At 31.6% G+C, this 24,263-nt stretch overlaps 1 protein-coding gene across 1 annotated transcript in view; it reads left to right on the top strand.

Moving 5' to 3' along the window:
• Positions 1-24,263, top strand: part of LOC127557058 (kelch-like protein 1) — a 77,815-nt gene that overhangs the window by 51,303 nt on the left and 2,249 nt on the right. Inside the window, exon 4 of the mRNA XM_051990534.1 lies at positions 17,780-17,951. Within this exon, the coding sequence (XP_051846494.1) occupies positions 17,780-17,951 (172 nt within the window). The remainder of the gene's footprint in view (positions 1-17,779; positions 17,952-24,263) is intronic.

Below are 24,263 nucleotides of genomic sequence, written 5' to 3'. Positions count from 1 at the left end.
TAGCATTTTTCTTCTTCTTCTTCTTTTTTTTTTTTTTTTTTTTTTTTTGCTGAGGCAATTGGAATTAAGTGACTTGCCCAAGGTCCAACAGATAGGAAGTGTTAAGTGTCTGAGATCAGATTTGAACTCAGGTCCTCCTGATTTTAGGGCCTGTGTTCTACCCACTACACTACTTAGCTGCCCCCATGTGTTCTTTTTTTTTTATATATATATAATTTTTTATTGACAGAATACATGCCTGGGTAATTTTTTTTACAACATTATCCCTTGCACTCACTTCTGTTTCGACTTTTCCCCTCCCTCCCTTTATCCCCTCCCCTAGATGGAAAACAGTCCTATACAAGTTAAATATGTCACAATGTATCCTAGATGCAATATATGTGTGCAGAACCGAACAGTTTTCTTGTTGCACAGGAAGAATTGGACTCAGAAGGTAGAAATAACCCGGGAAGAAAAACAAAAATGCAAACAGTTTATATTCATTTCCCAGTGTTCTTTCTCTGGGTGTAGCTGCTTCTATCCATCCTTGATCAATTGAAACTGAGTTAGATCTTCTCTTTGTCGAAGAAATCCACTTCCATCAGAATACATCCCCATACAGTGTCGTTGTTGAAGTATATAATGATTTCCTGGTTCTGCTCCTTTCACTTAGTATCAGTTCATGTAAGTCTCTCCAAGTCTCTCTGTATTCATCCTGCTGGTCATTTCTTACAGAACAATAATATTCCATAACATTCATATACCACAATTTACCCAGCCATTCTCCAATTGATGGGCATCCATTCATTTTCCAGCTTCTAGCCCACATCCCCATATGTTATTTTTTAAATGTATGTATTATTAATAGTTAAAATGACTTATTTGCCCAAAATAATTCTTAAAACAATGTTGTTGTTATTACATACAATATTCTGTTGGTTCTGCTTACTTTACTGTTCATCATTTCATTCCAAGTCTTTCCATGTTTTTCTAACATCATTCAGCTCATCATTTCTTATACACAGTAGTATTCAATCACAACCATATTTCATATCTTGATCAGTTATTCCTCAATAAATGGGAGCTCCTGCAATTTTCATTTTTTGTCATCCCAAAGAGAACTACTATAAAAACCTCATACTTTTCAATGAAGCTGGAGATTATATAAATTTTTCTGCATGCATTATTGACACATAGAAATACCCTCAGATAACCTCAATTTTTTGTTCATATAAGTTATTATTTTATGTTGTAACAATCTTTAATTTATAAAATTGATTTTTTGACCCAAGGCAAAAGATTTTACATTTTTTCTTCCAAAATTACATTTTATTAGTTTTGGTCCATTTTCTATCTCTCAGAATTACCATTATTTAGTTCAATCTGTTAATTACTATCTAACTTTACATCATCTATAAATTTAATAGATAAACCTTTCATCTAGGTTTATAAATTGATTTTTTGAAAAATAAAAATGTTGTTGACCAAGGACAAGACCCTGGAACCTCACATGGAAACTCTACCCCACCACCTACAAAAACAAACAAACCAAAAAAAAAAAAAAAGCAAAACATAACTACTGGATAGAGAGTAGAATCCGTACAGAGCAATACCTGAAAGTATCAAGTATCATAGTCATACAAGAATAGAACAAAGTGTAACTAAAAACAGTATAAATTGTTGATTTTTTTTTTTATTAAAAATTTTGGTTCTGATTTTTTAAAATGTATTAATGCATTTTATTTGAATACATGAGACACTTTCCAACAAATATCCAAATAAATCTTGAAAAGTAAATAACCCTCTCCGGAAAAAAAAAAAAAAAAAAAGATATGTTATCAACTGAAATGAGAAATGTAGCTTTAATTTTAACAGTATATTTCAAGCATTAACAATTGTTAGTGTATTTGTCTTGTTTTTGACAAGAATTTTATTGCTTTTTTCATTATTGACTAATTTACATTATTGTAGTCCTTGTATATAGTGTTGTTCTGAGTCTTATTTCTTCACTCTTCCTCTATTACAAATCTTTCTGTTGAATTCTTCACATTTATCACATCTTAACATGCAATGAAATTCCATTATTTTTTTCCATAATTTATTCAATCATTGAGCACATAATTTATTTCTGACTTTTTTTATGGCAGATAACATAATGCAATGAACATTTTTAAACCTATGGGAGAGAGCCTTTCATAGTGTCAATAACCTTATTGAAAAGTAATCCAATTAGTGGAATCTTTATAAAGTTAGAGGGTTAGAGAATTTATTCACTCTTCTGGCTTAATTCCAAATGGTTTTCAAGGGCACTTGAATCAATCCATGGGTCCACTAGCAATTAATTAGTGCCCTTCTTTTCTCACAGTCTCTTATAAAATGAAATCCCCCATCCTTTGGAATTTTTTTTCAAATTTACTTTATGTGTGAGTTAAAATTTCACAAAATCTTAATTTTTCTTTTCATTGATTATTAGCAATTTTGAAAATTTTTTCAGTGATTATTTATAGGACTTTTAAAAAGTATTTATGTATTTTGACTACTTTTCTATTAGGAAAAGTCCCTAAGTCAGAATAAATAATGATTGCTATTTTCCTCAGTCATCTTTTTCTTAATTCCCAAGCCCACTAATGACCAAATCTTGAACAATAATCCAATTTTTCTTTGACTTTTTGGAAAAAGATATCAATCTACTTCTCTTTGAGTCTACTTATCACTCCTGTAACTTTTCAAATTAAAACTTACCTCCAGGACAATTATTCCCCCATGTTCCATATCCACTTATTAGCATATAAGCTCAGAGTTTTGAATTGTTTTGTATCCTCAGCATCTACAATTATGTTTGGTACATAGTAGGTACCTAAAGGTCTTTTCTTATGTATTCCAACTTTTCCATTTGTATTTCCATAACTCCAACATTTTTCATTGTTATGGTATAATCCTACAATTTTTGGCAAAAATCCTTAATATATGATTTGTCTCTTAGATATTTGCAATATTTTGTTTTTGACTTAGAATCTATGCATCCTAAAAATTATATTTCTTGGTAATTTAAAATCATGGTGAATTCCTCTCTAGTGGCATCTCAGTGATTGTACTGATCCCTATTATGTCATTTGATTCTAATACTGATGAGGTGTGAGGTTGGGCTTGGCTCTGAGGAAGAGGAAAAGAGAGACAGAGAGGCAGGCAGGTCTGTGATAAGAATTCAGGAATCAGAGTGTGGCAAAAAAAAAAAAAAGGAAAGTGCATTTTTTTTTCACTAAGAAAAGAATTCTCTTCATGGTCAAAAACCCCTAATTCAATCAGAAGATTTTATAAAGAGGTTTGTTGATGGTACTTAGTTTTATGGGCAGACATTGGGCATGGGGCTAGGGACACTTTGAGTTGAAATCAGACTGGAATCTTCGATTTGAATAGAGATTTTTTTCATTGAATGAGAAATCCTAGACTAATCTTCAACTCAATAGACAGCATAATCAGTAGTGAGCGTTATCAATGGGGATGTGTTGGTCTCCTCCAGGATAACAGAATGAAACTACTTATCCTGATTCTTTGGGGCAGGTCTTTTACAAAGGGAAGGTCTTTCTCCTTCAAGGAGTTTCTATCTTGCCCCCCCCCCTCGCCAAGTTAGACAGAGAGAGAGTTTTGGGGTTCCCCTGGTCTATACTTCTGGATATTTTTCTATGATCTCTTAAAAAGTGATGTTTAGGTTTTATGTTTTATAGAGAATCTTTAAAGATAATTATTATATTTTTGCCCCCCTTAAATCCTGTTTTCCTGGCAATTATTTTTTAAGTTTATTTCGGATACCTCAAATATCCTTCCATCTTTCTGTTATGTAGCTGTGGTACAATATAATTGGTTATTTAGGTGGCATAGTAGGTAGAGTACTAAACTCAGACTCAGAAAGACTCTGGCCTCAGACACTTAGTTTCCTCATCTGTAAAATGAACTGGAAAGGAAATGACAAATCACTCCTGTATCTTTGAAAAAAAAAAAAGTTCATAAAAAATAGGACATAATAAAAAAAAAAAACCAATATTCCTATTATATATTCATTTTTGTCACTTGAAATCTTTCTTTCAAGACTTCCTATGTTGTGTTAAGATTTTATTAATTCTATTTAAAATTAAATATTAATCTTTTGAGTTTTTCATGACATGCTCTATTTTCCTTTTCTTCCAACAGTTCATATTACTGTAAGGCCAGACAAATACATTTTTTGGTACTTTCTTAATTCATTACAATTAGGGAAATAGAAGATAGACTAGTTTTATTTATTCCAGAATTATTTCTATAATTTTGTCTTACCATAGCTATTCATAACATGAAGTACTTATCTTTACATGTTAATTTCTTCCATCTTTTTTTTTCTCCATGGGGTTTTCTTTTTTTTAATTTTATTATTTATTTTCATACATATCACTTTATGAATCATGTTTGGAGAGAAAAATCAGAACACAAGGGAAAAATAAAGGAAGAATAAAAAAAAAAAAAAAACAGAAAAACATAGCAAATGTTGATTTCCATTCAATATCCATAGTTCTTTTTCTGAAGACAGATGGCATTTTCTATCCAAAGTCTATTGGGATTGCTTTGAATCACTGAATCACTGAGAAGATCATTGGACATTCTTGTTGTTACTATGTACAATGTATTCCTGGTTCTGCTTATTTTGCTCAAAATCAATTTGTGCAAATCTTTCCAGACCTTTCTAAAATCAGCTTGTTCATCATTTTTTATAACAATAATATTCCATCACTTTCATATAATACAGATTATTCAATCATTCCAAATTGATGAGCATTTCTCATTTTCTCATTCTTTGCTAATACAAAAATTGATACTACAAACATTTTTTGCAAATGTGTATCTCTTTCTCTCTCTCTGACTTTGGGGAAAATGCTAAACTCTCCCCTTAGAGACCCACCCCAGGAAAAAAGGGGTTTCATTCTGTTATCTGGTGGGACTGATTGAGTCCAAGATCACTACTACTTAGCCTGAGCTGGAGATTCCAACCCTATTGAGTTAGAAATTAGCTCAGAGATACTCCTTCAATGTCAAGATTTTCTAGTCTGATTCCAGCTCAAACTGCTTCCAGCCCCCACCAAAAGCTGCTCATAAAACAAGTTTCCTTCAGCTCGTCTTCTTGCAGAAAACCTAACATGCCATGCCAAGGAACTTCTCTATCCCCTTGGCACAAGCTGCAATTCTCTGCCCACTAAAATGATATTCTTTTTCAACATTACTCTCTCTTTATCTCTATATTTCCCTAACAAGATCTTATTCACTTTCTGTGCTAGGATAGGATTTTCCTGCTAAAAACTTTATATCCCTCAGTTGGGACCTTGCCACCAAGGAATTCAGTCTTTCTAGCGGCTGACTTTGGAATGCCATTAATAAACTTCTTTTTGCCAGTCTAGCTTTTTGGGTTCATAAATCCCTTTACAAAGGACTTCTCTGATGACCAAAGAGGTTCCCACAACTCCCTGCCCTGCACCGAACCTCATCATTTGCAGACAACACAACCCCAAACCTCATCAAATCCATTTCTCTCCTTTATGTTTTCCTTGGAATACAGACCTAATAATGGTACTGCTGAGTTGAAGGGTATGCACAATTCAATAACCCTTTGAGCATAGTTCCAAATTACTCTCCAGAACTTTTGGATTATTTCACAACTCCACCAACAATGCATTAGTGTCCCAGTTTCCCCACATGCCATCCAACATTTATCATTACCTTTTCCTGTCATCTTAGCTAATTTGAAAGGTGAGAGGTGATTCCTCAGAATTGTTTAAATTTGCATTTCTCTAATCAATAGTGATTTAGAGCATTTTTTTTTTATGTGACTATAGATGCCTTGAATTTCTTCATCTGAAAATTTTGTGTTCATATCTTTAGTCATTTATCAATTGGAGATTGACTTGTATTCTTATAATGACACAGTTATTTATATATTTTAGAAATGAGACCTTTATCATAAACATTGATTGTAAATTTTTGGCTCAGTTTTGTACTTCCTTTTTGATCTTGTTTCTGTTGGTTTTGTTTGTGCAAAAACTTTTTAATTTAATGTAATAAAAGTTTTCCTTTTTGCCTTTCATAATCTCTAGTTCCTCTTTGGTCATAAAATTCTGCCTCCTCCAAAGACCTGATAGGTAAATTATTCCTTGTTCTCCTTATTTGCTTATGGTATCACCCTTTTTTTCCCAACTCATGTACTCATATGGACCTTATTTTTTTTTTCATGGTGTGTTAGATGTAGATCTATGTTGAGCTCTTGACATTATTTTCAGCAATTTGGGGATTTATCAAATACTAGATTACTCTAGACATTAATTATTTTGTCATGTAACAATGCATTCCACTGATCTACCACCCTATTGCTTAGCCAATACCAAATGATTTTGATGACTAGTGCTTTGTAATATAGTTTTCAATCTGGTACTGCTAAACCAACAATCTTTGTATTTTTTTTTCATTAATATCCTTGATAATCCTGACTTTTTGTTATTCCAGATGAATTTTATTATTTTTTTTCTAGCTCTATGAAAATATTTTTGGCAGCTTGATTAGTATGGCACTAAATAAGTAGACCAATTTAGGCAGAATTGTTATTTTTATTATATTAGCTTGGCATACCCATGAGCAATTGATATTTTTCCATTGTTTATATCTAACTTTATTTGTGGATTTGTAACTGTGTTCATATGGTGCTTAAGTTTGTGTTGGCAGGTAGACACCCAAATATTTTATTTTGTCTACAGCTATTTTAAATGGGATTCCTTCCTTTTATTCCTTGCTATTAGGTTTTTATCAGTATTATTTTGAAATGCTGATGATTTGTGTGCTTTTATTTAATATCCTGAAACTTTGCTAAAGCTGTTAGTTGTTTCTGGTACATTTTTGGATGCTTTTCTATGATTCTCTTTATCATCATATCAACTGGAAAAAGTAATAGTTTTACCTTCTCATTGGCTATTGTACTTTATTTTTTTTTTTGTTTCCTTATTGCTAAAGTCAATATATTAAGTTCAGTATTGAATAATAGTGATGATAATGGGCATTCTTGTTTTACCCTTATTTTTCTGGAAATGAATGCAGCTTTTCTCCATTACAAATGATGCTTGTTGTAGATTTTAGATAAATGCTGCTTATTATTCTAAGGAAACTCCCTTATTCCTATTTCTCTCTAGTGTATTTAATAATAATGTGTGCTGTATTTTTTCAAAAGTTTTTTGAATCTATTGAGATTATCATATGTTTTGTTTTTGTTTTTGTTTTTGTTTTGTCATTGATATAGTCGATTATGGCAGTGGTTTTCCTGATATTGAACCAGCTCTGAATTCCTGATTTAAATCCCACTTAAATCTAGTGTATTACGCTGCTAATAAATTGCTGTAATCTCTTTCCTAATACTTTAAAATTTTTGCATTGATATTCATTAGGGAGATTGATGTGTAATTTTCTCTCTTTGTTTTGTTTCTTCCTAGTATAGGTATCAGTAGCACATTTTTGGCATAGAAGGAATTTGACAGGACTCTTTTACCTCATAATCCAAATAGTTTTTATAGTACTGGATTGTGTCTTTGGTAAATTTGGTAAGAGTTCACTTGTCAATCCATCTGGCTCTACATGTTTTTTTAGGGTATTCATTAATGGCTAATTCAATTTCTTTTTTTTTCTTTTTCTTTTTTTGTAAAATGGGAGTATTTCAGTAATTTTTTCCCCTTCTATAAATCTGGACAATTTATATTTTTGTAAATATTCATCCATTTTCATTAGGTTATCAGATTTGCTGCTATATAGTTAGGCAAAATAGCTTCTAATTATTGATTTAACTTCTTAGTCAATGATGATAAATTCACCCTTTTATTTTTTATGCTAGTGATTTGGTTTTGTTCTTTGCTTTTTCTAATCAAATTAGCAAAAGGTTTATCTATTTTGTTATTTTTTTCATAAAATCAATTCTTGATTTTATTATTTAGTTCAATAGTTTTCTTAGTTTCAGTTTTATTAATCTCTTTTGAGTTTCAGAATTTCTAATTCAGTATTTAATTGGAAGTTTTTACTTTGTTCTTTTTCTAGCTTTTTTTAGTTGTTTCTATGATTTGTTGATCCATTAATTCTTTAGAATTAGATTATTTAATATCCAATTTAGTCTGTTTTTCTCTGACCTTTTATTGAATGTAAATTTTATTGTATTGTGGCCTGAGAAGGAAGCATTTATTATTTCTGGCTTTCTGCATTTGATTGTGAGGTTTTTATGTCCTACTATATGGCCAATTTTTGTGAAGATGCCGTGTACTATCAAGAAAAAAATATATTCCTTTTTTGTCCCTAGTCAGTTTTCTCCAGAGGTTTATCATATGTAGATTTTCTCAGATTCTACTAAGGTCCCTAGTTTCTTTCTTGTTTATTTTGAGGTTATAATTCTCGGATTCTAAGAGGATCCCCCACTAATATAATTTTGCTGATCCTTTACTGTAAATGTTGTCAGATGCTGACTGTTTCTCCTTGATGCTTGAATTCCTTTTGTCTGTCAGTTTGCAATAGTTTTTTTTTTTTTTTTTCTTGAGAATGTAGTTTTGGAGATGTGCAACAATGTTCCTTGGAGTTTTCCTTGTTGGATCTCTTTCCAAAAGTGATGGGTAAATTCTTTCAATGACTATTTCCCATTCTGTTTCTGGAATATTAGGACAATTTCCTTCATCATTTCTTGAAGAATGCTATCCAGGTTTTTTGGTTGTTGTTGTTGTTGGGCATGGCCTTCAGATAGATTATTGATTTTTAAATTGTCTGCCCATCTATTTTTTCAGGTTGCCTATTTTTTCAATGAGGTATTTTATATTTTCTTTCATTTTTTCATTCTTTTTAGTTTGTTTGATTGATTCTTGATGTCTCATAGTCATTAGATTCTATCTGCCCCATTCTATTTTTAATGTGTGATTTTCTTCAGTTAGTTTCTGTATCTCTTTTTTTTTTCCCCATTTCATCAATTCTACTTTTGAAGGTATTGTTTTTTTTTCATTTTCTATGAAGTTTTCTTAATGATGATTTTACACACAAATACAAAAACTTACATTTTATTCTTATTTATTTCTTTATTTTTAACTTTAGTATATTCAAATTTATTATGAAGTAATAAGGAGGAAGTCTGAGACTATTTTTGAACTCAGGTCCTCCTGACTTTAGGGCTGGTGCTTTATCCACTGTGCCACCTAATTGTCCCAGCATCAGTTTTAAAAGTTGACTTTTATTTTTACCTTACTGCCATGTTCTGGTCATGTATCTTTTAGCCTTCTACCAAATCAAGCTTCACATATTCATAAAAGCCATAAATTTTCAGGATTCCATTTTAAATAATTATTTCAATTTGTATACTTTTGGTGTTTTTGTTTGTTTCTTAGTAGAAGACTGAAGTAGATGATAATATAAGAGAATATGCTGTATTTTATGTGATGAAAGAACGTGCATGAAAAACTAGGTATCTAACCCTTAAGTGGTAGTCTTTACTCATTGCAAGAAGGAAAAATTGACATTCATTCCAAGAGGTTTAAGTTTGATAATAAACTAAAATTTTTAAAAGCATTAATAATCTTATTTTCCTAGATGATTTGGTATGTATAGAACCATAGTTAGTGATCAGATTGTTTTATCCAATTGATTCATTTCTTCATTTAAAAATATTTTTATGTATTTTGTATGTACAACACCTTCATTGACAAATATATCCCTCATTTGTCTTATATCTCAAGGTAGAACAAAAGTATAAAGGCAATGGGGAAGGGGGAAGGGTGAAAGGAGTGAGGAGGGGAAGGAAAAGGGGAAAAAAAAAAAAAAAAACAACTAACCCACATTTTGAACCAGTTTGAGTATATATGTAATGTTTTGTATTCTAAATCCATAATCTATTAATTCTATACTCTGCAATTTTAAATAAATTTTTATTACAATCAATTAATTTGTCTTAATTTAATTCCCTATTTTATGGCTTTCCTCCTAAAATCAGAACATCATATTTTTGATTATCTATTTGACCTGATAGTCATTAGTTTTCTTCCTATTGTTAAATCAAATTATAACTTAGTTTTGATAGACATTTTTTTCTTTCTTAAATGCTGGTCACACATGATTTATTAAAAATCAATTAAAATATAGCATGTATGAATCATTTACTTTTAAATTCCCAAACTATTATTTAAAAGCTATTCATCAACTCAGGAGTTATTTCAGAATGAAAAGAAGTAGTTTTTTTTTTTTTTAAGAACAACTACTCATAGATTATATTTTGAATAAAATTCTCTAAATTTGAAATTTGGTTCTCTATTTTAGTAAAATGAATTTCTATAATTATACTTACTACTCAGGTAGATATGGATGAAAACAAGACAAGTTTCTACCAAGAAAGGGAACTCCTAGTTGAAGAAAAACTCACAACCAATGTAAAATCAACATAATTTCTACATTTTATAATCTTAGAAAATTGAGTAGAAGATTAAGAGATTAAGAAATTTGAATGGAGTTATATGTCCCATTTGTGTTAGAGGCAACATCTGAACCCAGGCCCCCCAAACTCCAAAGCCAGTTTTTTTATTCACCCTATCATTCTGTTTACTCCCCATGTCATGCTGAGAAAATCATTCAGCAACTAGGTTTCAGCATTCATGAGTGTTAGTTGAAATGGTTTCTAAATGGTCTCTAAATTTCATAAATCCATTGATTCTATTTCTAAGATAAACATTTTATTGGTAAGGTATAACTATATTTCAAGCCTTCAATTGGAAGAAATACCCACACCAATAAAATACATTAATCCTAGTTGTTTAATTTTGTCATCCAAAGGCAAAACATTTATTTTCTTACAAAATATTTGTTTATATTTGTCAATAAAGTATGGAAAGAAGTTATCATTATTATAAGATTTATTATTAATCCTGTGATTTAATCAGCATAAGGAACAACTCTATTCTATAGATGTAGAAATTGTCTTGAATTTGTAGATGGGCCATCTTTGTGTCTTAATTTCATATCATAAAGTTTTGCTTAAGTTAGTGACAAGTAAAATCATTTACTTGCGGTCTGATAGAAATGGTTAGCCTTCTATTTAATAAATCCTATTTGGGAGAGGAAGGGACAATAGTAATATTTTACAACTCCTGAAAGTAAAATTACTCACACAAACCAGTATCTATCTTCAAAGACAATCTAGCTTCAGTTTTAAGAGGATCCTTTGCCTCTAGACATTACATTTTACAACTATTTTTAACAACTGTACAGTGTCTTCACTTCCCCAAGGACTATAAACTATGATGGAGTCTTTGATAGAATACTTTCATTTTAAATCCATGAAGGCCAAAGTGAATAGTTGGAAAGGAAGAATACCTAAATAAAACAAGAATCATATGTATTTTTATATATACATATATGTGCATATATAAATAATTTATGCATAGATGTATACACACACACACATATATATATTTTTTATATATGTGCCAGTAGATAGTTATATATCTATAGACATAGATATATATTTCTCTATATATATAACTATCTACATATATAGATACAGGTTTACAGAAATATCTACATTTATCTATGTTTTTATACTTCTACATATCTATATTTCTACATATTTTAATTGTTTCAGTCATAACCAGCTCTTTGTTTCTTCATTTGTGGCTTTCTTGGCAAAGATACTAGAGTGGTTTGCCATTTCCTTCTCCAACTCATTTTACAGATGAGGAAAGTAAGCCAAAAAGGATTAGGTGACTTACCCAATGTTACACAACTAGTGTTTGAGATCAGATTTGAACTCAAGGACATGAGCTTTCCCGACTCCAAGCCCAGCACTCTATCTACTATGCCTCTTAGCTGCCCATCTACAAAATAGATGCATAAATATAGACTTATACAACAGATAATGAGGCTCAAAAGAATCCTTAGAACTAAATTCTATTAACAGAACTGGGGTGGGAGAAGAGTTTGCTATTTGTAATAACTTGGAAAATGCTTTCCTTTCCTTTCTTATTTTCTTTCCTCAGCTAGAAAAAGCTGTTGATTTCATCTTTGTGTAATAATTTGAGATGCCTCAGGCTAGAGAGAATATAATAAGGAAAAAATTCCTAAATATAGAAAATAATGAATTTAAAGGTGAAGGCAAGGAGAAATGTCACTGAGCGATGGTTAATTTATTTATTTAATCAGTACAGAGCATCTGAGAATAAACACTATGAAAGGGAAGGAAAAAAAAAAAGTCCATGAGTTTTTCTTTTTGAGATATTTGTTTTTGCTTAATTTGTGGATTTTATTCAATATAATAATTTAAATATCAATAGAATTAGGTATTTTTGTTTCTTTTTTTTAACTTTCTTATTTATTGTAGTTCTCATGAGGCAATTTAAAATTAAAAAAAAAAAAAACCTTCTACTAGATTGAGCTTATGAAAACTGCTTAGTAAGAATCTGCCAATTAATTTTGAATCTTTTCTTGTCACTTAAGTTTGAATATGTTATCCTAATAATTCCATGTAAAGCCAAGTTTAATATGACATGATCATTACCAAATCTGCCACTACAAAATGGTGAGTCTGATTTTCCATAATTTCTATAATTATTCTCTCAAGTTCTAAAAGTGGGAATTAAAATAAAAATTGTTACTTCTTAGATCCACATTTAGACTGTTTTATCAATTTCATAACTGAGATTGTTATCCACTGAGATGGAGTTACTGAGCTTTGGTGTCAGAATGCAAAAATGTGGAAGGGGCTGACAAAATTTACATTCCTTTTGACAGAATAGAAGAACTAAGTTTGCATCTAGTGTGAAAGAGCCATTGGTAAAATATTTGAAACTATCAGGTGGCCCAATCTTTTAAATCTCAGGTGAGCTTCATCCTTTCCCCCCATATCTCCTGGAGTGTCCTCTCTGTCTGCTAAGGTTTCTCCTTCATTACCCACCAATACAGACAATGTCTAGATTTGTCTTTAAAAGTTAATTTGAGGGTAATTTTCATGCTTTTGCCCCAGGGAAATTTTTTTTGAAGCTTGCCCTAGGCATGTTTTGTGAAATTTGCCACAGGCATGGAAAATGCTAGTTATGTTGCTGCTGGCCTAAGTGAATCAGAATGACTGAAGAATTAAATCTGCTCCAGAAAAAAAAAAATGTATTATTAAACAATTCTTCACCATTCTGCATCTTTCTGCCAATAAAGAAGGCAGAAATATTGTTCCTAAATCACTAAGCCAAAAGGCACTTTTTTCTCCCACTTAAAAACTTTATTTGCCAGAAAATGTTCACCAAAAAACTGGAAGCAATTGTTTCAGAAAATGCCACTGAAACAAATTGTTATGGCACATTCTAATTATAAGGATGCCCCACGGTTTCCCAGATGAAAATGTTGACCACTTAATCTATTTGGAGAAAATGAATAGACCATTAAGAAGAACATTGCTAATGTGCAAATGTTTCTTCTACACACATTGGCTTGTACTTATAATCCTCTCTATTGGAAACATTTCCAGAGTCCTTCAATGCTTGCCAGTTTAGATGTAGCCTCTAAGTAATCTGATTTAAAAAGAATTTTTTTACATTTTACAAGCAGCTTTGCAGCTGCTTTGATCCCTTTCCATTTAATGTGAATCAGTTAATAAAACACATAGCAACTCTTTTGGAGAGCTGAAATGAACAAAAATCTTTTGGAATCCTTTGGGGATGTGTAAAGTCTGGAACAATGAAGAGGAAAAAAGGAACATGCCTTTCAAAAATCTTCACAGCCAGCTCATTCTAATGATTGCCATTAACAGATGGAAGTGATGTCATTTACAGCCAAGGAGATCAGGCTTTTGTGGCCCCATTGCACCTGTAACAGGCTAGGAAGGGGAAAGTGCTTCCTCAATAATTGCCATAGATTGAGAAAACTTTAATCTGATGCTCTCTAATGCTTTGCACATAAAGTAGATGCAATAAAAGGGGGAATTCAACAAAATACAAATTCTCAGGAAGTTTTTGCAATAGAAAAAACCTATAAGATTTATTCATGATTCAAGGACTTTTAAAACAAACATCTCTTTATTAATTTACCATTGAGAATGCAGAGTGGGTATGTGTCAATGTTAGACTTTCTTAAGGGCAAATCTAATGGATAGCCAAAGACTGAAGAAATATTTCACTATTTAAACCATCCCCTCATTTCCTCACAAAACAAAACAAATTTTGGTATATAATTTGTTGACTGAATATAAGGATTACATTCCATAAAGCTAATTGAACTAATTGAATAATGTAAGAAACTATATATTTATCCTACAATAGTAGACAGAATAGTTCTGGAGTGAGGAAGAATAGAATTCAAATCCTTTCTCTAACAAATAATCTATATATACACACATGCATGGGTGTATGTCATACACATGTGACCACATGCATGTATCATGTATGTTTAGACCAGTGTTTTTGTCTATAGACATGTTACATGTGTGTATAGATATTAACAACTTTATCAACATAAGTGTATGTATGTATAGTTCAGCCTTTTCTTACCCTTGTTGATAAGAACTCTGCCTTGGGAAGTCACCTCGTCATTTTCTCAGTTTCCTTCCCTTTAAAGTGAAGGAGCTGGACTAATTTGTTTGTTTTTCCATAAGGACACATCCAGCTCTAAGATACTATATGGGATAATATGACTCTGTGTCTGACAATTGAAAATTTCTCTCAAGCAAATGGATAAATAATTGAATGTGAATAAAACCATGGTTCCCATAATTTTGGAATAGAGTTAAACTTCTCTATATCTGTAATATTTACAGAAAACAGCTACAGATGGAATTTATTTTGTTTTGTTTTGTTTTTTACTAAGGGAAGTTCTAGGAATGGTTATCAGACCTACAGAAATATACTCATTCTCTTTCCTCTAATGTTACTGGCTAAATGAGCTGTCTATCAACATTAGTCCAGCCATGGATTTCGGGAATTTGTTTTTATATGTTCTAAAGGACAATCTCTGCTGGCTGACAGCTCAGATAATAAATGACAGGACATGCAGAGGTGCTAAAGAATACACTATCTGGCCTCCTCCTTTTTCCTTTGGGGATTCAACTTAAGGAGAAATCCCCAGACTGTAATGTTTTATAATTTATATACTACAACACTGCAATTATTGGGACTATAGTAGATACAGCAGTTCCTCAGAGTATAGCTCAGCAAATCTTTTGCTACTTCATGCAAACAGGGCTGGCAAGTAAGGATTTGGGCATCACTATACCCCTTTCACCCTGTCAGTTTTGACCTTGGCCAAGAAACCTGTTAAACAGTTTTCCTCTCCAATTCATCCATTAAGCTAGAAATGAATGAGAAGCTAAAGTGGATTCAGATGAGCTTGGTTATATAAACACTGCGTTACTTAGATGTGTTCTTAGGCAGAATTGTAATGCTAGTAGATTACATTATCCCTTGGTGGCTCAAGTTTTCTGGCAGTTCTGAATGACATTTCATGCCCTCAACTTCTCTCTTAATTCTAGCTTAGATAACCTGGGTTTCATTCTTCCAAGAAACTTTTAACCAAAGATCTCCCTCTCCTCACCTTGTAGAAATCTTCAATATTTTTATAGCCCTGAGCACCTTAAAAGATGTTCCATGAATACCATTGTAATTGCTTCCCAGAGTCTGAATCCGTTGCTATTAACATGAAAAGATTTTTTAGTGAAATTATAGCACATTTTATACTGATCATTCAGAGATCCATATCCACATTCATTAAGGCATCACTTTTAAGTTAAAGTTAAATGTTATTAAAAGCAGTCTTTGATGGTTATTTTTGAAGGTCTCACACTTGCCAATTGTGTTTTACAAGATTTATTCACAGTCATTCAAAGTAAATTATCTCATATCTAAGCTTTAAGACATTTGCATTATATCAGGCACTATTAAGGTTTTCTTATATTCAAAGAATACAAAGTACTGTTTACCATTTTGGAAAAGATACGTTCATTCTATAGACATGGTGTAAGGGAAAGAGTATAAGATTTAGAGTCAATAAACATTCTAAGTTCCGTCCTAGCTCTGATACTTATTAGCTGACATTGAGCAAGGAGTCTCTCTCTCTCTCTCTCTCTCTCTCTCTCTCTCTCTCTCTCTCTCTCTCTCTCTCTCTATATATATATATATATATATATATATATATATATATATGAACTTCAGTTTCTTTATCTATAAAATGGAGATAATAATATGTGTTGTTGCTATGTCACTGAATTACTATGAAGAAAGTGTTTTGCAACCTATAAAGGGCAAAAAATGTGATGGTATTTTATCAGTCTCAGGTTGTGGAATCCTCTTATCCATTAATAAGTATTGCCCTAACTTTTAACAAGATTGAAGTAATATGTGCTGAATCTAAAGGATGGTTTTGTAATTTTAAAAATTGTATTGAAGATGTGAAGATGTATAAAATAAACAGAAACAAGTAAACAATATACACAGTGACTATAACAATGTAAACAGAGAAACAAAAGACCAATTTTTGATGTGTATTTACAATGAACAAATTTGGCCAGAGATGAGATTATACACTTTCCTCCTTTTGATGTAGCCATGACAAACTATGGTTGTGTACCTCTGTATATATTTTCAGATTTGTTTGATATCTTGATTATTTCCTGTTATGGGCCAGAACTTGAAACAAGGTACTAAGTGGAATTGAAGAGACAATGGTAAAATCTAGTTTAGCATTGATTTAATCCCACAATAAATAATGTTATGGGCCAGAACTTGAAACAAGGTACAAACTAGAATTACTAAGTGGAATCAAGGAGACAATGGTTAAATCTAGTTTAGCATTGATTGAATCCTACAACAAATAACGGTTTCCTAGTGATATAATGATTGGTTTGTACTCAGTGTGGAACATATAAGCTGAAGCTCTCAGGGCCAGAAAAGACAAGTGCACTAGAAGCTCTTGGAGACTGAGACAGATTCATTCCATCATCCACCTTTGTTGTGGCAAGAGGCTGAAGCACAAACCTTTGGATTTGGAAAGATTCAGAGGGCAGAGAAGGAGGCAGGAGCTTAAGCTCTTGGAATCAAGGAGAAAAATATGCCTCTAAGAAAGCTAACCTGGCCCCAGGAAAGGAGACAAAACTTTGAAAGAGATAATAAAGGATTTGGACTTTAAGCCATGACTACTCCTGTGGTGATTACTGAACTGAAACTAAGGCTGCTTCCAGAGATCCCAAGAAAACCTCAACAGAGAACATTCCAATTTCCCACTTTTTACTTTAAAAAAAAATTGTCACAAGGGAAGGCTAGAGCAGAAAGGGAAATGAATATATTTGGTAATGATGTTGAAATAAAAACAAAAATTATAAATACAAGTTCAAAATAAAAAGCTATCTTAAAACATAAGGAAATAAAATATTTTAAGGGTGTTTAAGGTGTTTAAGAGTTTAGGATGATTTTGAACTTTAACTTTTCAAAATAAATTTTAGTAGTAGTTCAATGCTAAAAATAATGTCCCTTTTCCAAGTATAATTTTCTAAAGGCTTAAAAAATTAAGAGAAATTACTCATCTGTAAAATGAGATTGAACTACTTGTTTTTTCTAAGTCCCTTTAAGAGCTAAATCATGTAATTCTCAACAAACAAAATAATCAGATCGTTATGCATTTTCCCATTAACATTAGATTATTATTAAAGGTTTGAAATAAAACATTTTTCTTCATAAAAATACCCTCTGAAGAGAAGTTATTTATAGGGACATAATTAAAATGTACCAAATAATTTATTTTCCTTGCTTTATAGATATGATCCTAAAACAGACACATGGACCATGGTGGCTCCTTTGAGTATGCCTCGAGATGCTGTTGGGGTTTGTCTCCTGGGTGATAGGTTATATGCAGTAGGTGGATATGATGGACAATCTTACCTGAACACTATGGAATCCTATGACCCACAAACAAATGAATGGACACAAGTAAGTCATTTTGGTTATCATAATATCTTGGAAGTTTTTCTTCAAAAGTTCTTAAAAGAAGTATATGACTCTCCCAGGGAAGATAATCTGGAAGCCTTGCATAATGCAATATATTTTTCTGTGTAATATAATGGTAATTTGTTTTTTTTCTCATAAAAATTGAGTTATTTTCCTGATTAAATATTTGTCTAGGTGTTGATTCATAATTTTAAATAGAAGGTTCTATTTCTTGGAAGCACTCTAATTCTAAATCTTTGCATTAACTTAAAGAAGGTACTGTAATTTTGATCTTTAAAATTATTCTCAATATAAATTCTCCATAGTCACTAACATTTTCAGTTTCTCAGGTTAAAAAATATGAATACTATCACTTTACAAATGCAGAAAGCAAAGTAGTAACTAAAAAAAATTTCTTCATATGCTTACTTCACAGAAACATCCCTAGATCTGTGTGTTTAGATCTGTGTATTAGAAATCTGTCTGTGTAGTCATGAAGTTTGGGCATAGTGTAAGATTAATTCCAAAAGGATGTAAAATGGGCAAAAGGGGGGCCAACAGCCAGTAGCCCCAGAACTTGCACCTGTTCCATACTCTTACATGAATGAGAATAGCTTGTCTTTCAAACAGGAAAACAAACAAACAAACAACAACAACAACAAAAAAAAAAAAAACAAAACAAAACAACTCTTCTATTATCAGGGATAAGCTGCCAACAGCAGAGATTTTTTTCTTTTCGCTAATGTGTAAACCTAATTATTTGAGATTATATAAGAACTTTCCTCTGTGCTAAGCAGGAGAGGGTCCAAAAACTGGTGTCCCAATAGGAAGAAAGGAAGAGACAAACCTTAAGATACTCTATGATTAATTATGATTTTTGAGGTAATTACCTTTCCCCCACATTAAAATAAGGCCAAAAAAAGTGATGCTAATCGTTTTTACCCCACTCTTCAGTACAAAACATAAAAAGGAAAAGAACCCATATGAACAAAAATATTTATAGTTCTTTTATGATAGCAAAGAATTGGAAACTGAGGAAGTGCCCATCTACTGGGGAATGTTTGAACTGAGAAATGTGATTATGATGGAATACTATTGTGTTATGAGAAATGATGAGCAAGATGCTCTCAACAACAATGTATGGAGAGGGGAAAAAAGAGGATAATTTCAAACTCAAAGTTTTAAAAACAAATGTTAAAATTATTTTTTTACATAACTGGGGAAAACAAAATACTAAAAAAAAATTTTAAACAGAAAGAAGGAAAGAACATAAATGTATAGTCTATGGATATATAAGCAATATAATATTGAACCTTCATTACTTATTCATAATGACTGGTCAGTAAACATAACATTCTTCTAATACTGAAATTTAAAAGTGCTTTTTCTCTCCCTTATAGTTATTATTCCTTCTTAGCTCATATAGTATGGGCATTCTAATAGCATTTGAATATTTTTACAATTTTATTTTTGTATATTAAAATTATTTTTAAAATTCTCTATTTACTAATTAAGTTTTATTTCTTAAGTCTTGCTCCTTTTCTTTGCAATTATTGCTACCCATTGAAGGTTCCAGATTTAAGACTACCTTCACAAAATAAATGGGGATTTTCCTAGGATACTGGGCCACTAATAGTACCACCAATCACCTCTCTTCTATGACTATAATAAGAGTAAAAAAAAAAATGCAGGTTATCTTTTATGTCTTCAAGCAAATGCTTGATTGTCATAATGAGATGATATATCGTAAATGTTCACATTTAGCCTGACCTTGACTCTTCTATTTGTATTAAGGATGAATGTCTTCTAAGGCATAAAAGAAAACACTTCTCTGATACCTCATTAAAACTGATTGGTGTTGTCTCAGGCTTTCACCTAGTTACTGTTAGAGAATATGTGATTGAGAAACATTTACTTTCAGGCCAAAATCTGTAGATACAAAGAAAAGGAAGAATGAAAGTCCTTGCTTTCATAAACTTGCATTCTAAAGGGAGAAGACAACATATAAATTGGGGTAGTAATAGGGCAGAGAGAGGTTGTACACAAATGGTGATGCGGTGGGAGATATCTAAGCACCGTGGGTGAAAATTTGGAACTGAGCAAGATAAAACAAAAGCTAGATTGCCAAGGCCCAGGATGGTTCCGGAGGCAAAGTCCAATTATCAAGTGTGGAGTGAGTAGAAAACATATTATATAGTTTGAGATGTTAAGAAGTATAGTATGGTCCATATTTATTCCCAATCATGGCTTTAAAAACCCTGAGGTATCATGAAAAAATACTAATTCCAAAGAGAAAACTGGTGAACCCTTGAGTGGATATGGAAGCATCCTTTTTTTCCCACTTTTTATGTTTTTTTTTTACTTTTATTTAGTAATTTTGTAACACTTTTAATATGGAAATGTGTTTTCATGACTTTACATGTATGATTGATATATTTTTTGCCTTCTTAATTGGTAAATGAGGAAAGGAGAGAATTTGCAATTTAAAGTTGTTTGAAGTGAATGTTAAAAACTAATCAATAAATGAATAGATAGATGGATTATAGTCTATCTATCATTTACTCATAATGCACAGTGTTTTGGGTAGAAAACTAATAATGAAAGAAATGTGGATTGACCCAGACTTTCAGGGAGGGAAATGATGTGGAGTGAGAGAAAGGCAATCATCTCCAAAATTTGCCTCATGATAGAACAAATTGTGCAAAACAGAACAATTTGCATGGGATCTTTATAAATGAGATAGGTAGACAGATATTTTATAATCTTGGACCAAAAAGGGCACCTCAAAAAAGGAAGTAAAAGTAAACCAGGGAAACAATGGAATTGGGACTTTTTTAATGCAAAGTGAGGTGAGGTAAAAACATTTATTTTCCTAATCATTTGATGGTTAATGATGGTTAAAGAAATGTATCCCTTTCACTATTTGTTACAAAAATAATCACTATGTGACTCTGGGTTATTATTTTGATGTCAGTGTTTGGTTGACAAAGAATATAACTTGAAACCTTGGACTTTATTCTGTCATTGTCTTGAATCCACTAATTATTCCCAAAGATCTATGATGAAGAGTTTATGAATTCCAAAATCTCACATTAATAAAATGTTGATTTAGCATCCAAGGCATGAAGTTTCATTAAAACCTGAGTAAAACTTTTTCTTTTTAATATATTTCTAACCATGTTCATATATTTCCTTATTAAGAAAACCCTGGGCTTTTTCCTCAGTTATTGTTATAAGATGGATTTTAATAAGGTACTATGATTTCTGAATTTTAATGAGGTCAATAGCAATTTTAACTATTGCCTATTTGTGACAAAATATTAAAGTTATTCCATTGTGTGTCTCTGACTAGAGTGAATGAATACAGCAGAATAGTCTGGGGAAATATCTTCAAAATTGTCCCAATAAACATAACAGTTATTTCACCTGAAGTATACTCCAAATGAATAAATTTATGGTTAGTTATCCCAAAGCAATCACTTTCTACACCACATTGGCAGCATCATAGGAGAAGTATTCTGCATAAAGATATAAAATATATTCTATAGGTATATATATAATCACTCCATGTATGTTACTTTTGCTTCAACAAGGAATAATAAAAATTAAATTCCCATGTATTTTTCATGCTAGATCAATAGCATGAAAATCAACACTAAACAGTTATTAAATGCCTACTATTTATCAGGTGCCATATTTAGTATGGAAGATAAATGTACAAAAGGAAAACATCTCCTTTTCTAAAGGAGCTTATATTCTAATGGAGGATACAAAATGTACACAAATTGCAAAGATTCTTAACTTCAGGTCTATAGATTTCAAGGGTTCCATGATCTTGAAAAGAAAAAGATAATTTTTCACTTTTACTAAGCTCTATCAAATATTTTTCAATTTTTTCAATGACAATAAACTAAACTAAAAAATACATGATTCTGAATAATCTATAGGCTCCATGACACAAAAATGGTTGATAATGTTTCTTTTATTGGTATGAGTAAGATACATGCAAAGGAAAAACTATATAGTTTATTCAAAGGGAAGGCACTAACAGCTGAGCAAAATCAGAAAAGTCCTCCTGCAAAAATGGCACTTTAGTTGAGTCTTGAAAGAAACCAAGGATTTCAGTGGACACAGGTGAGGAAAGGGAGTGTGATAAAGTGGTGGACAGATAATTCCAAGCACAAAAGTAGCCATGTATGAGCTCCTCCTTAAGTGCTTTTTGGGCCTGAGACCAATTTATATTTTTCTTTGTGTCTTTGAATGGAGCAGTTTTGACTTTGCTGTCTTCTGAATTTGTGTTTTAAACTTTGTTTTAACCATGGTAATTTTCTATGCTCAGTTTCTTTTCTTATTGTTTACTCAATTTTGGGTTTTATTCCTTGGCTTTTGAATCTATAAAAAAGTGAAGCATATCCAAAGCTCCAGCATTGGATATGGGGGTATCATCTCTCAAGTTTCAGTTATTACTTGCTATTCCTTTCAGAGCTAATACTAGGAGAATCTATACATTTTCAGTTCTTCAGAGGTGATTTGATGTATTGAGAGCAGTGGTCATGGCTCTCTTGACCTGCACTCTGGTCTGTGAGTAACCAGAAGGATTCTTTTCTACCCTGAAGCTGAACAAGGTGCCCAATTTCCTATATCCACAACCTTAAGTATACTAGTATTTCTTTTCATACTGGGACTGCAAAACCGGATTGTAATCCAGATCCATTTATAGGAAAAGCAGCAGACCTGATGCTAGCAAAAGGATCCTGTAATCTCCTAATCAATTGTCAAACCTCCTCACCACTTATGGGTTGAGAACTAAGAATCCATTGTGGCAGGAGCTTATTCAGTCACATGCAAGGTCAGCTGCTGGTTTGTTGGGCCTGCCTTTAGGACATATTTCATTCTCACCTCATTGTGTGTGCTTTCCTGGCAATCTTCTTGGTCTAGAAAATTGTTTACCCCACCCTTTTATGGCTTCTGCCACTCCAGAATTCATTTTGAGGCATTATTTTAAGTTGTTTGAAGGGTAATTTGGGAGAACTTAGGGAGTCCTTGCCTTTTCTCTGCCAACTTGGCTCCATCCCTACAAAAATTATTCTTCAGAAGCTTTGAACAAAAGTTCTTTCTTTGTCTGCATTTAAACATAAATATGTGTGCATTTTATATATAAATATACACATTTTATATATAAATATGTGTATTTATGAGTACATAATACATACTGCAAACATAATGCATACGTATACATACATGCATATATATATATGTATACATACATATATATATATATAATAGATGGACAGGTGGATAGATAGATGTGTGCATGTGTGGGGGTACTTATTATCTACTTAGAGATTAACATGGAGCAAAAAGATTGAGTTCATATTTGTACGTAGTTAAGTTAAACAAAGAATGAATGAAAAAACTTAGTCACTTAAACAAAACCAATATTACAATATATGTGTATATGCATATAGATATAGGTATTATATATAAATATATATATTAAATGTCAGGACAATGTGTTTATTGTCAAAAGAAAAAAGAAAAGAAATTTGTCATAATCAGTTACACACTATCTTTTTCACTTTTAACTCTGACATATTTGAGGGGGGGAGTACTTTCAAATATCTTTAAGTAAGTTTTAATCAAACTGTCCCTTAATTACAATTATGAAATTATTAAAATCCTCATTATGTTGTATTTGTTCAAATATACCTTTTAAAGACTGGGAGCTTAGAGCCACCATATGAACTAAGCAAGATGTTATTTATCCACAAAAAAAGAATAAAAGGAATATTTGCTTATGTAAGTAAGATAGTAATTACTTTCTTATCATGAGGAGCTATGCACTGTGATGTGTATTCTAGTAAATATTAAGTGACCTAGGAATAAGCAAAGGTGGACTGAAAATTTACACATATAACAATTATTCCACCATGAATGTCACATGAATGTCAGGGCCATCTAGAGGAATTTTGTGTTATTAGGGCCCCAGAAATAATCTCAAAATGTGTACAGTTAAAGAAGACTTCCAATTTGAACTCAGAGACTTCTAAATGTGTCCAAATGATGCAGCATAATTATGGCCCTTTTACCTGAGTAACATGATTGTACTCATGAAGATAATACATGAAGACTACTCATTTTAGTAGATTTAGTAGATAAGTTGAGTGAACTAATCAAAAAAAATTATCCCATATATGTGTAGATTAATCTTAGACAAAATATAGAAAAAAAAAGAGGAAAAATTGTTTGTTTCAAAACTAAAGTGGAAAAAATAAATTAACTAAGGTAGATATGAAACTAATAATTTGTTAATAA

The sequence above is a fragment of the Antechinus flavipes genome, chromosome 3, assembly GCF_016432865.1.
Source record: "Antechinus flavipes isolate AdamAnt ecotype Samford, QLD, Australia chromosome 3, AdamAnt_v2, whole genome shotgun sequence".
NCBI lineage: Eukaryota > Metazoa > Chordata > Mammalia > Dasyuromorphia > Dasyuridae > Antechinus > Antechinus flavipes.
The sequence above is the reverse complement of the archived record's forward strand: the minus strand, read 5'-3'. Positions and strand labels throughout refer to the sequence as shown.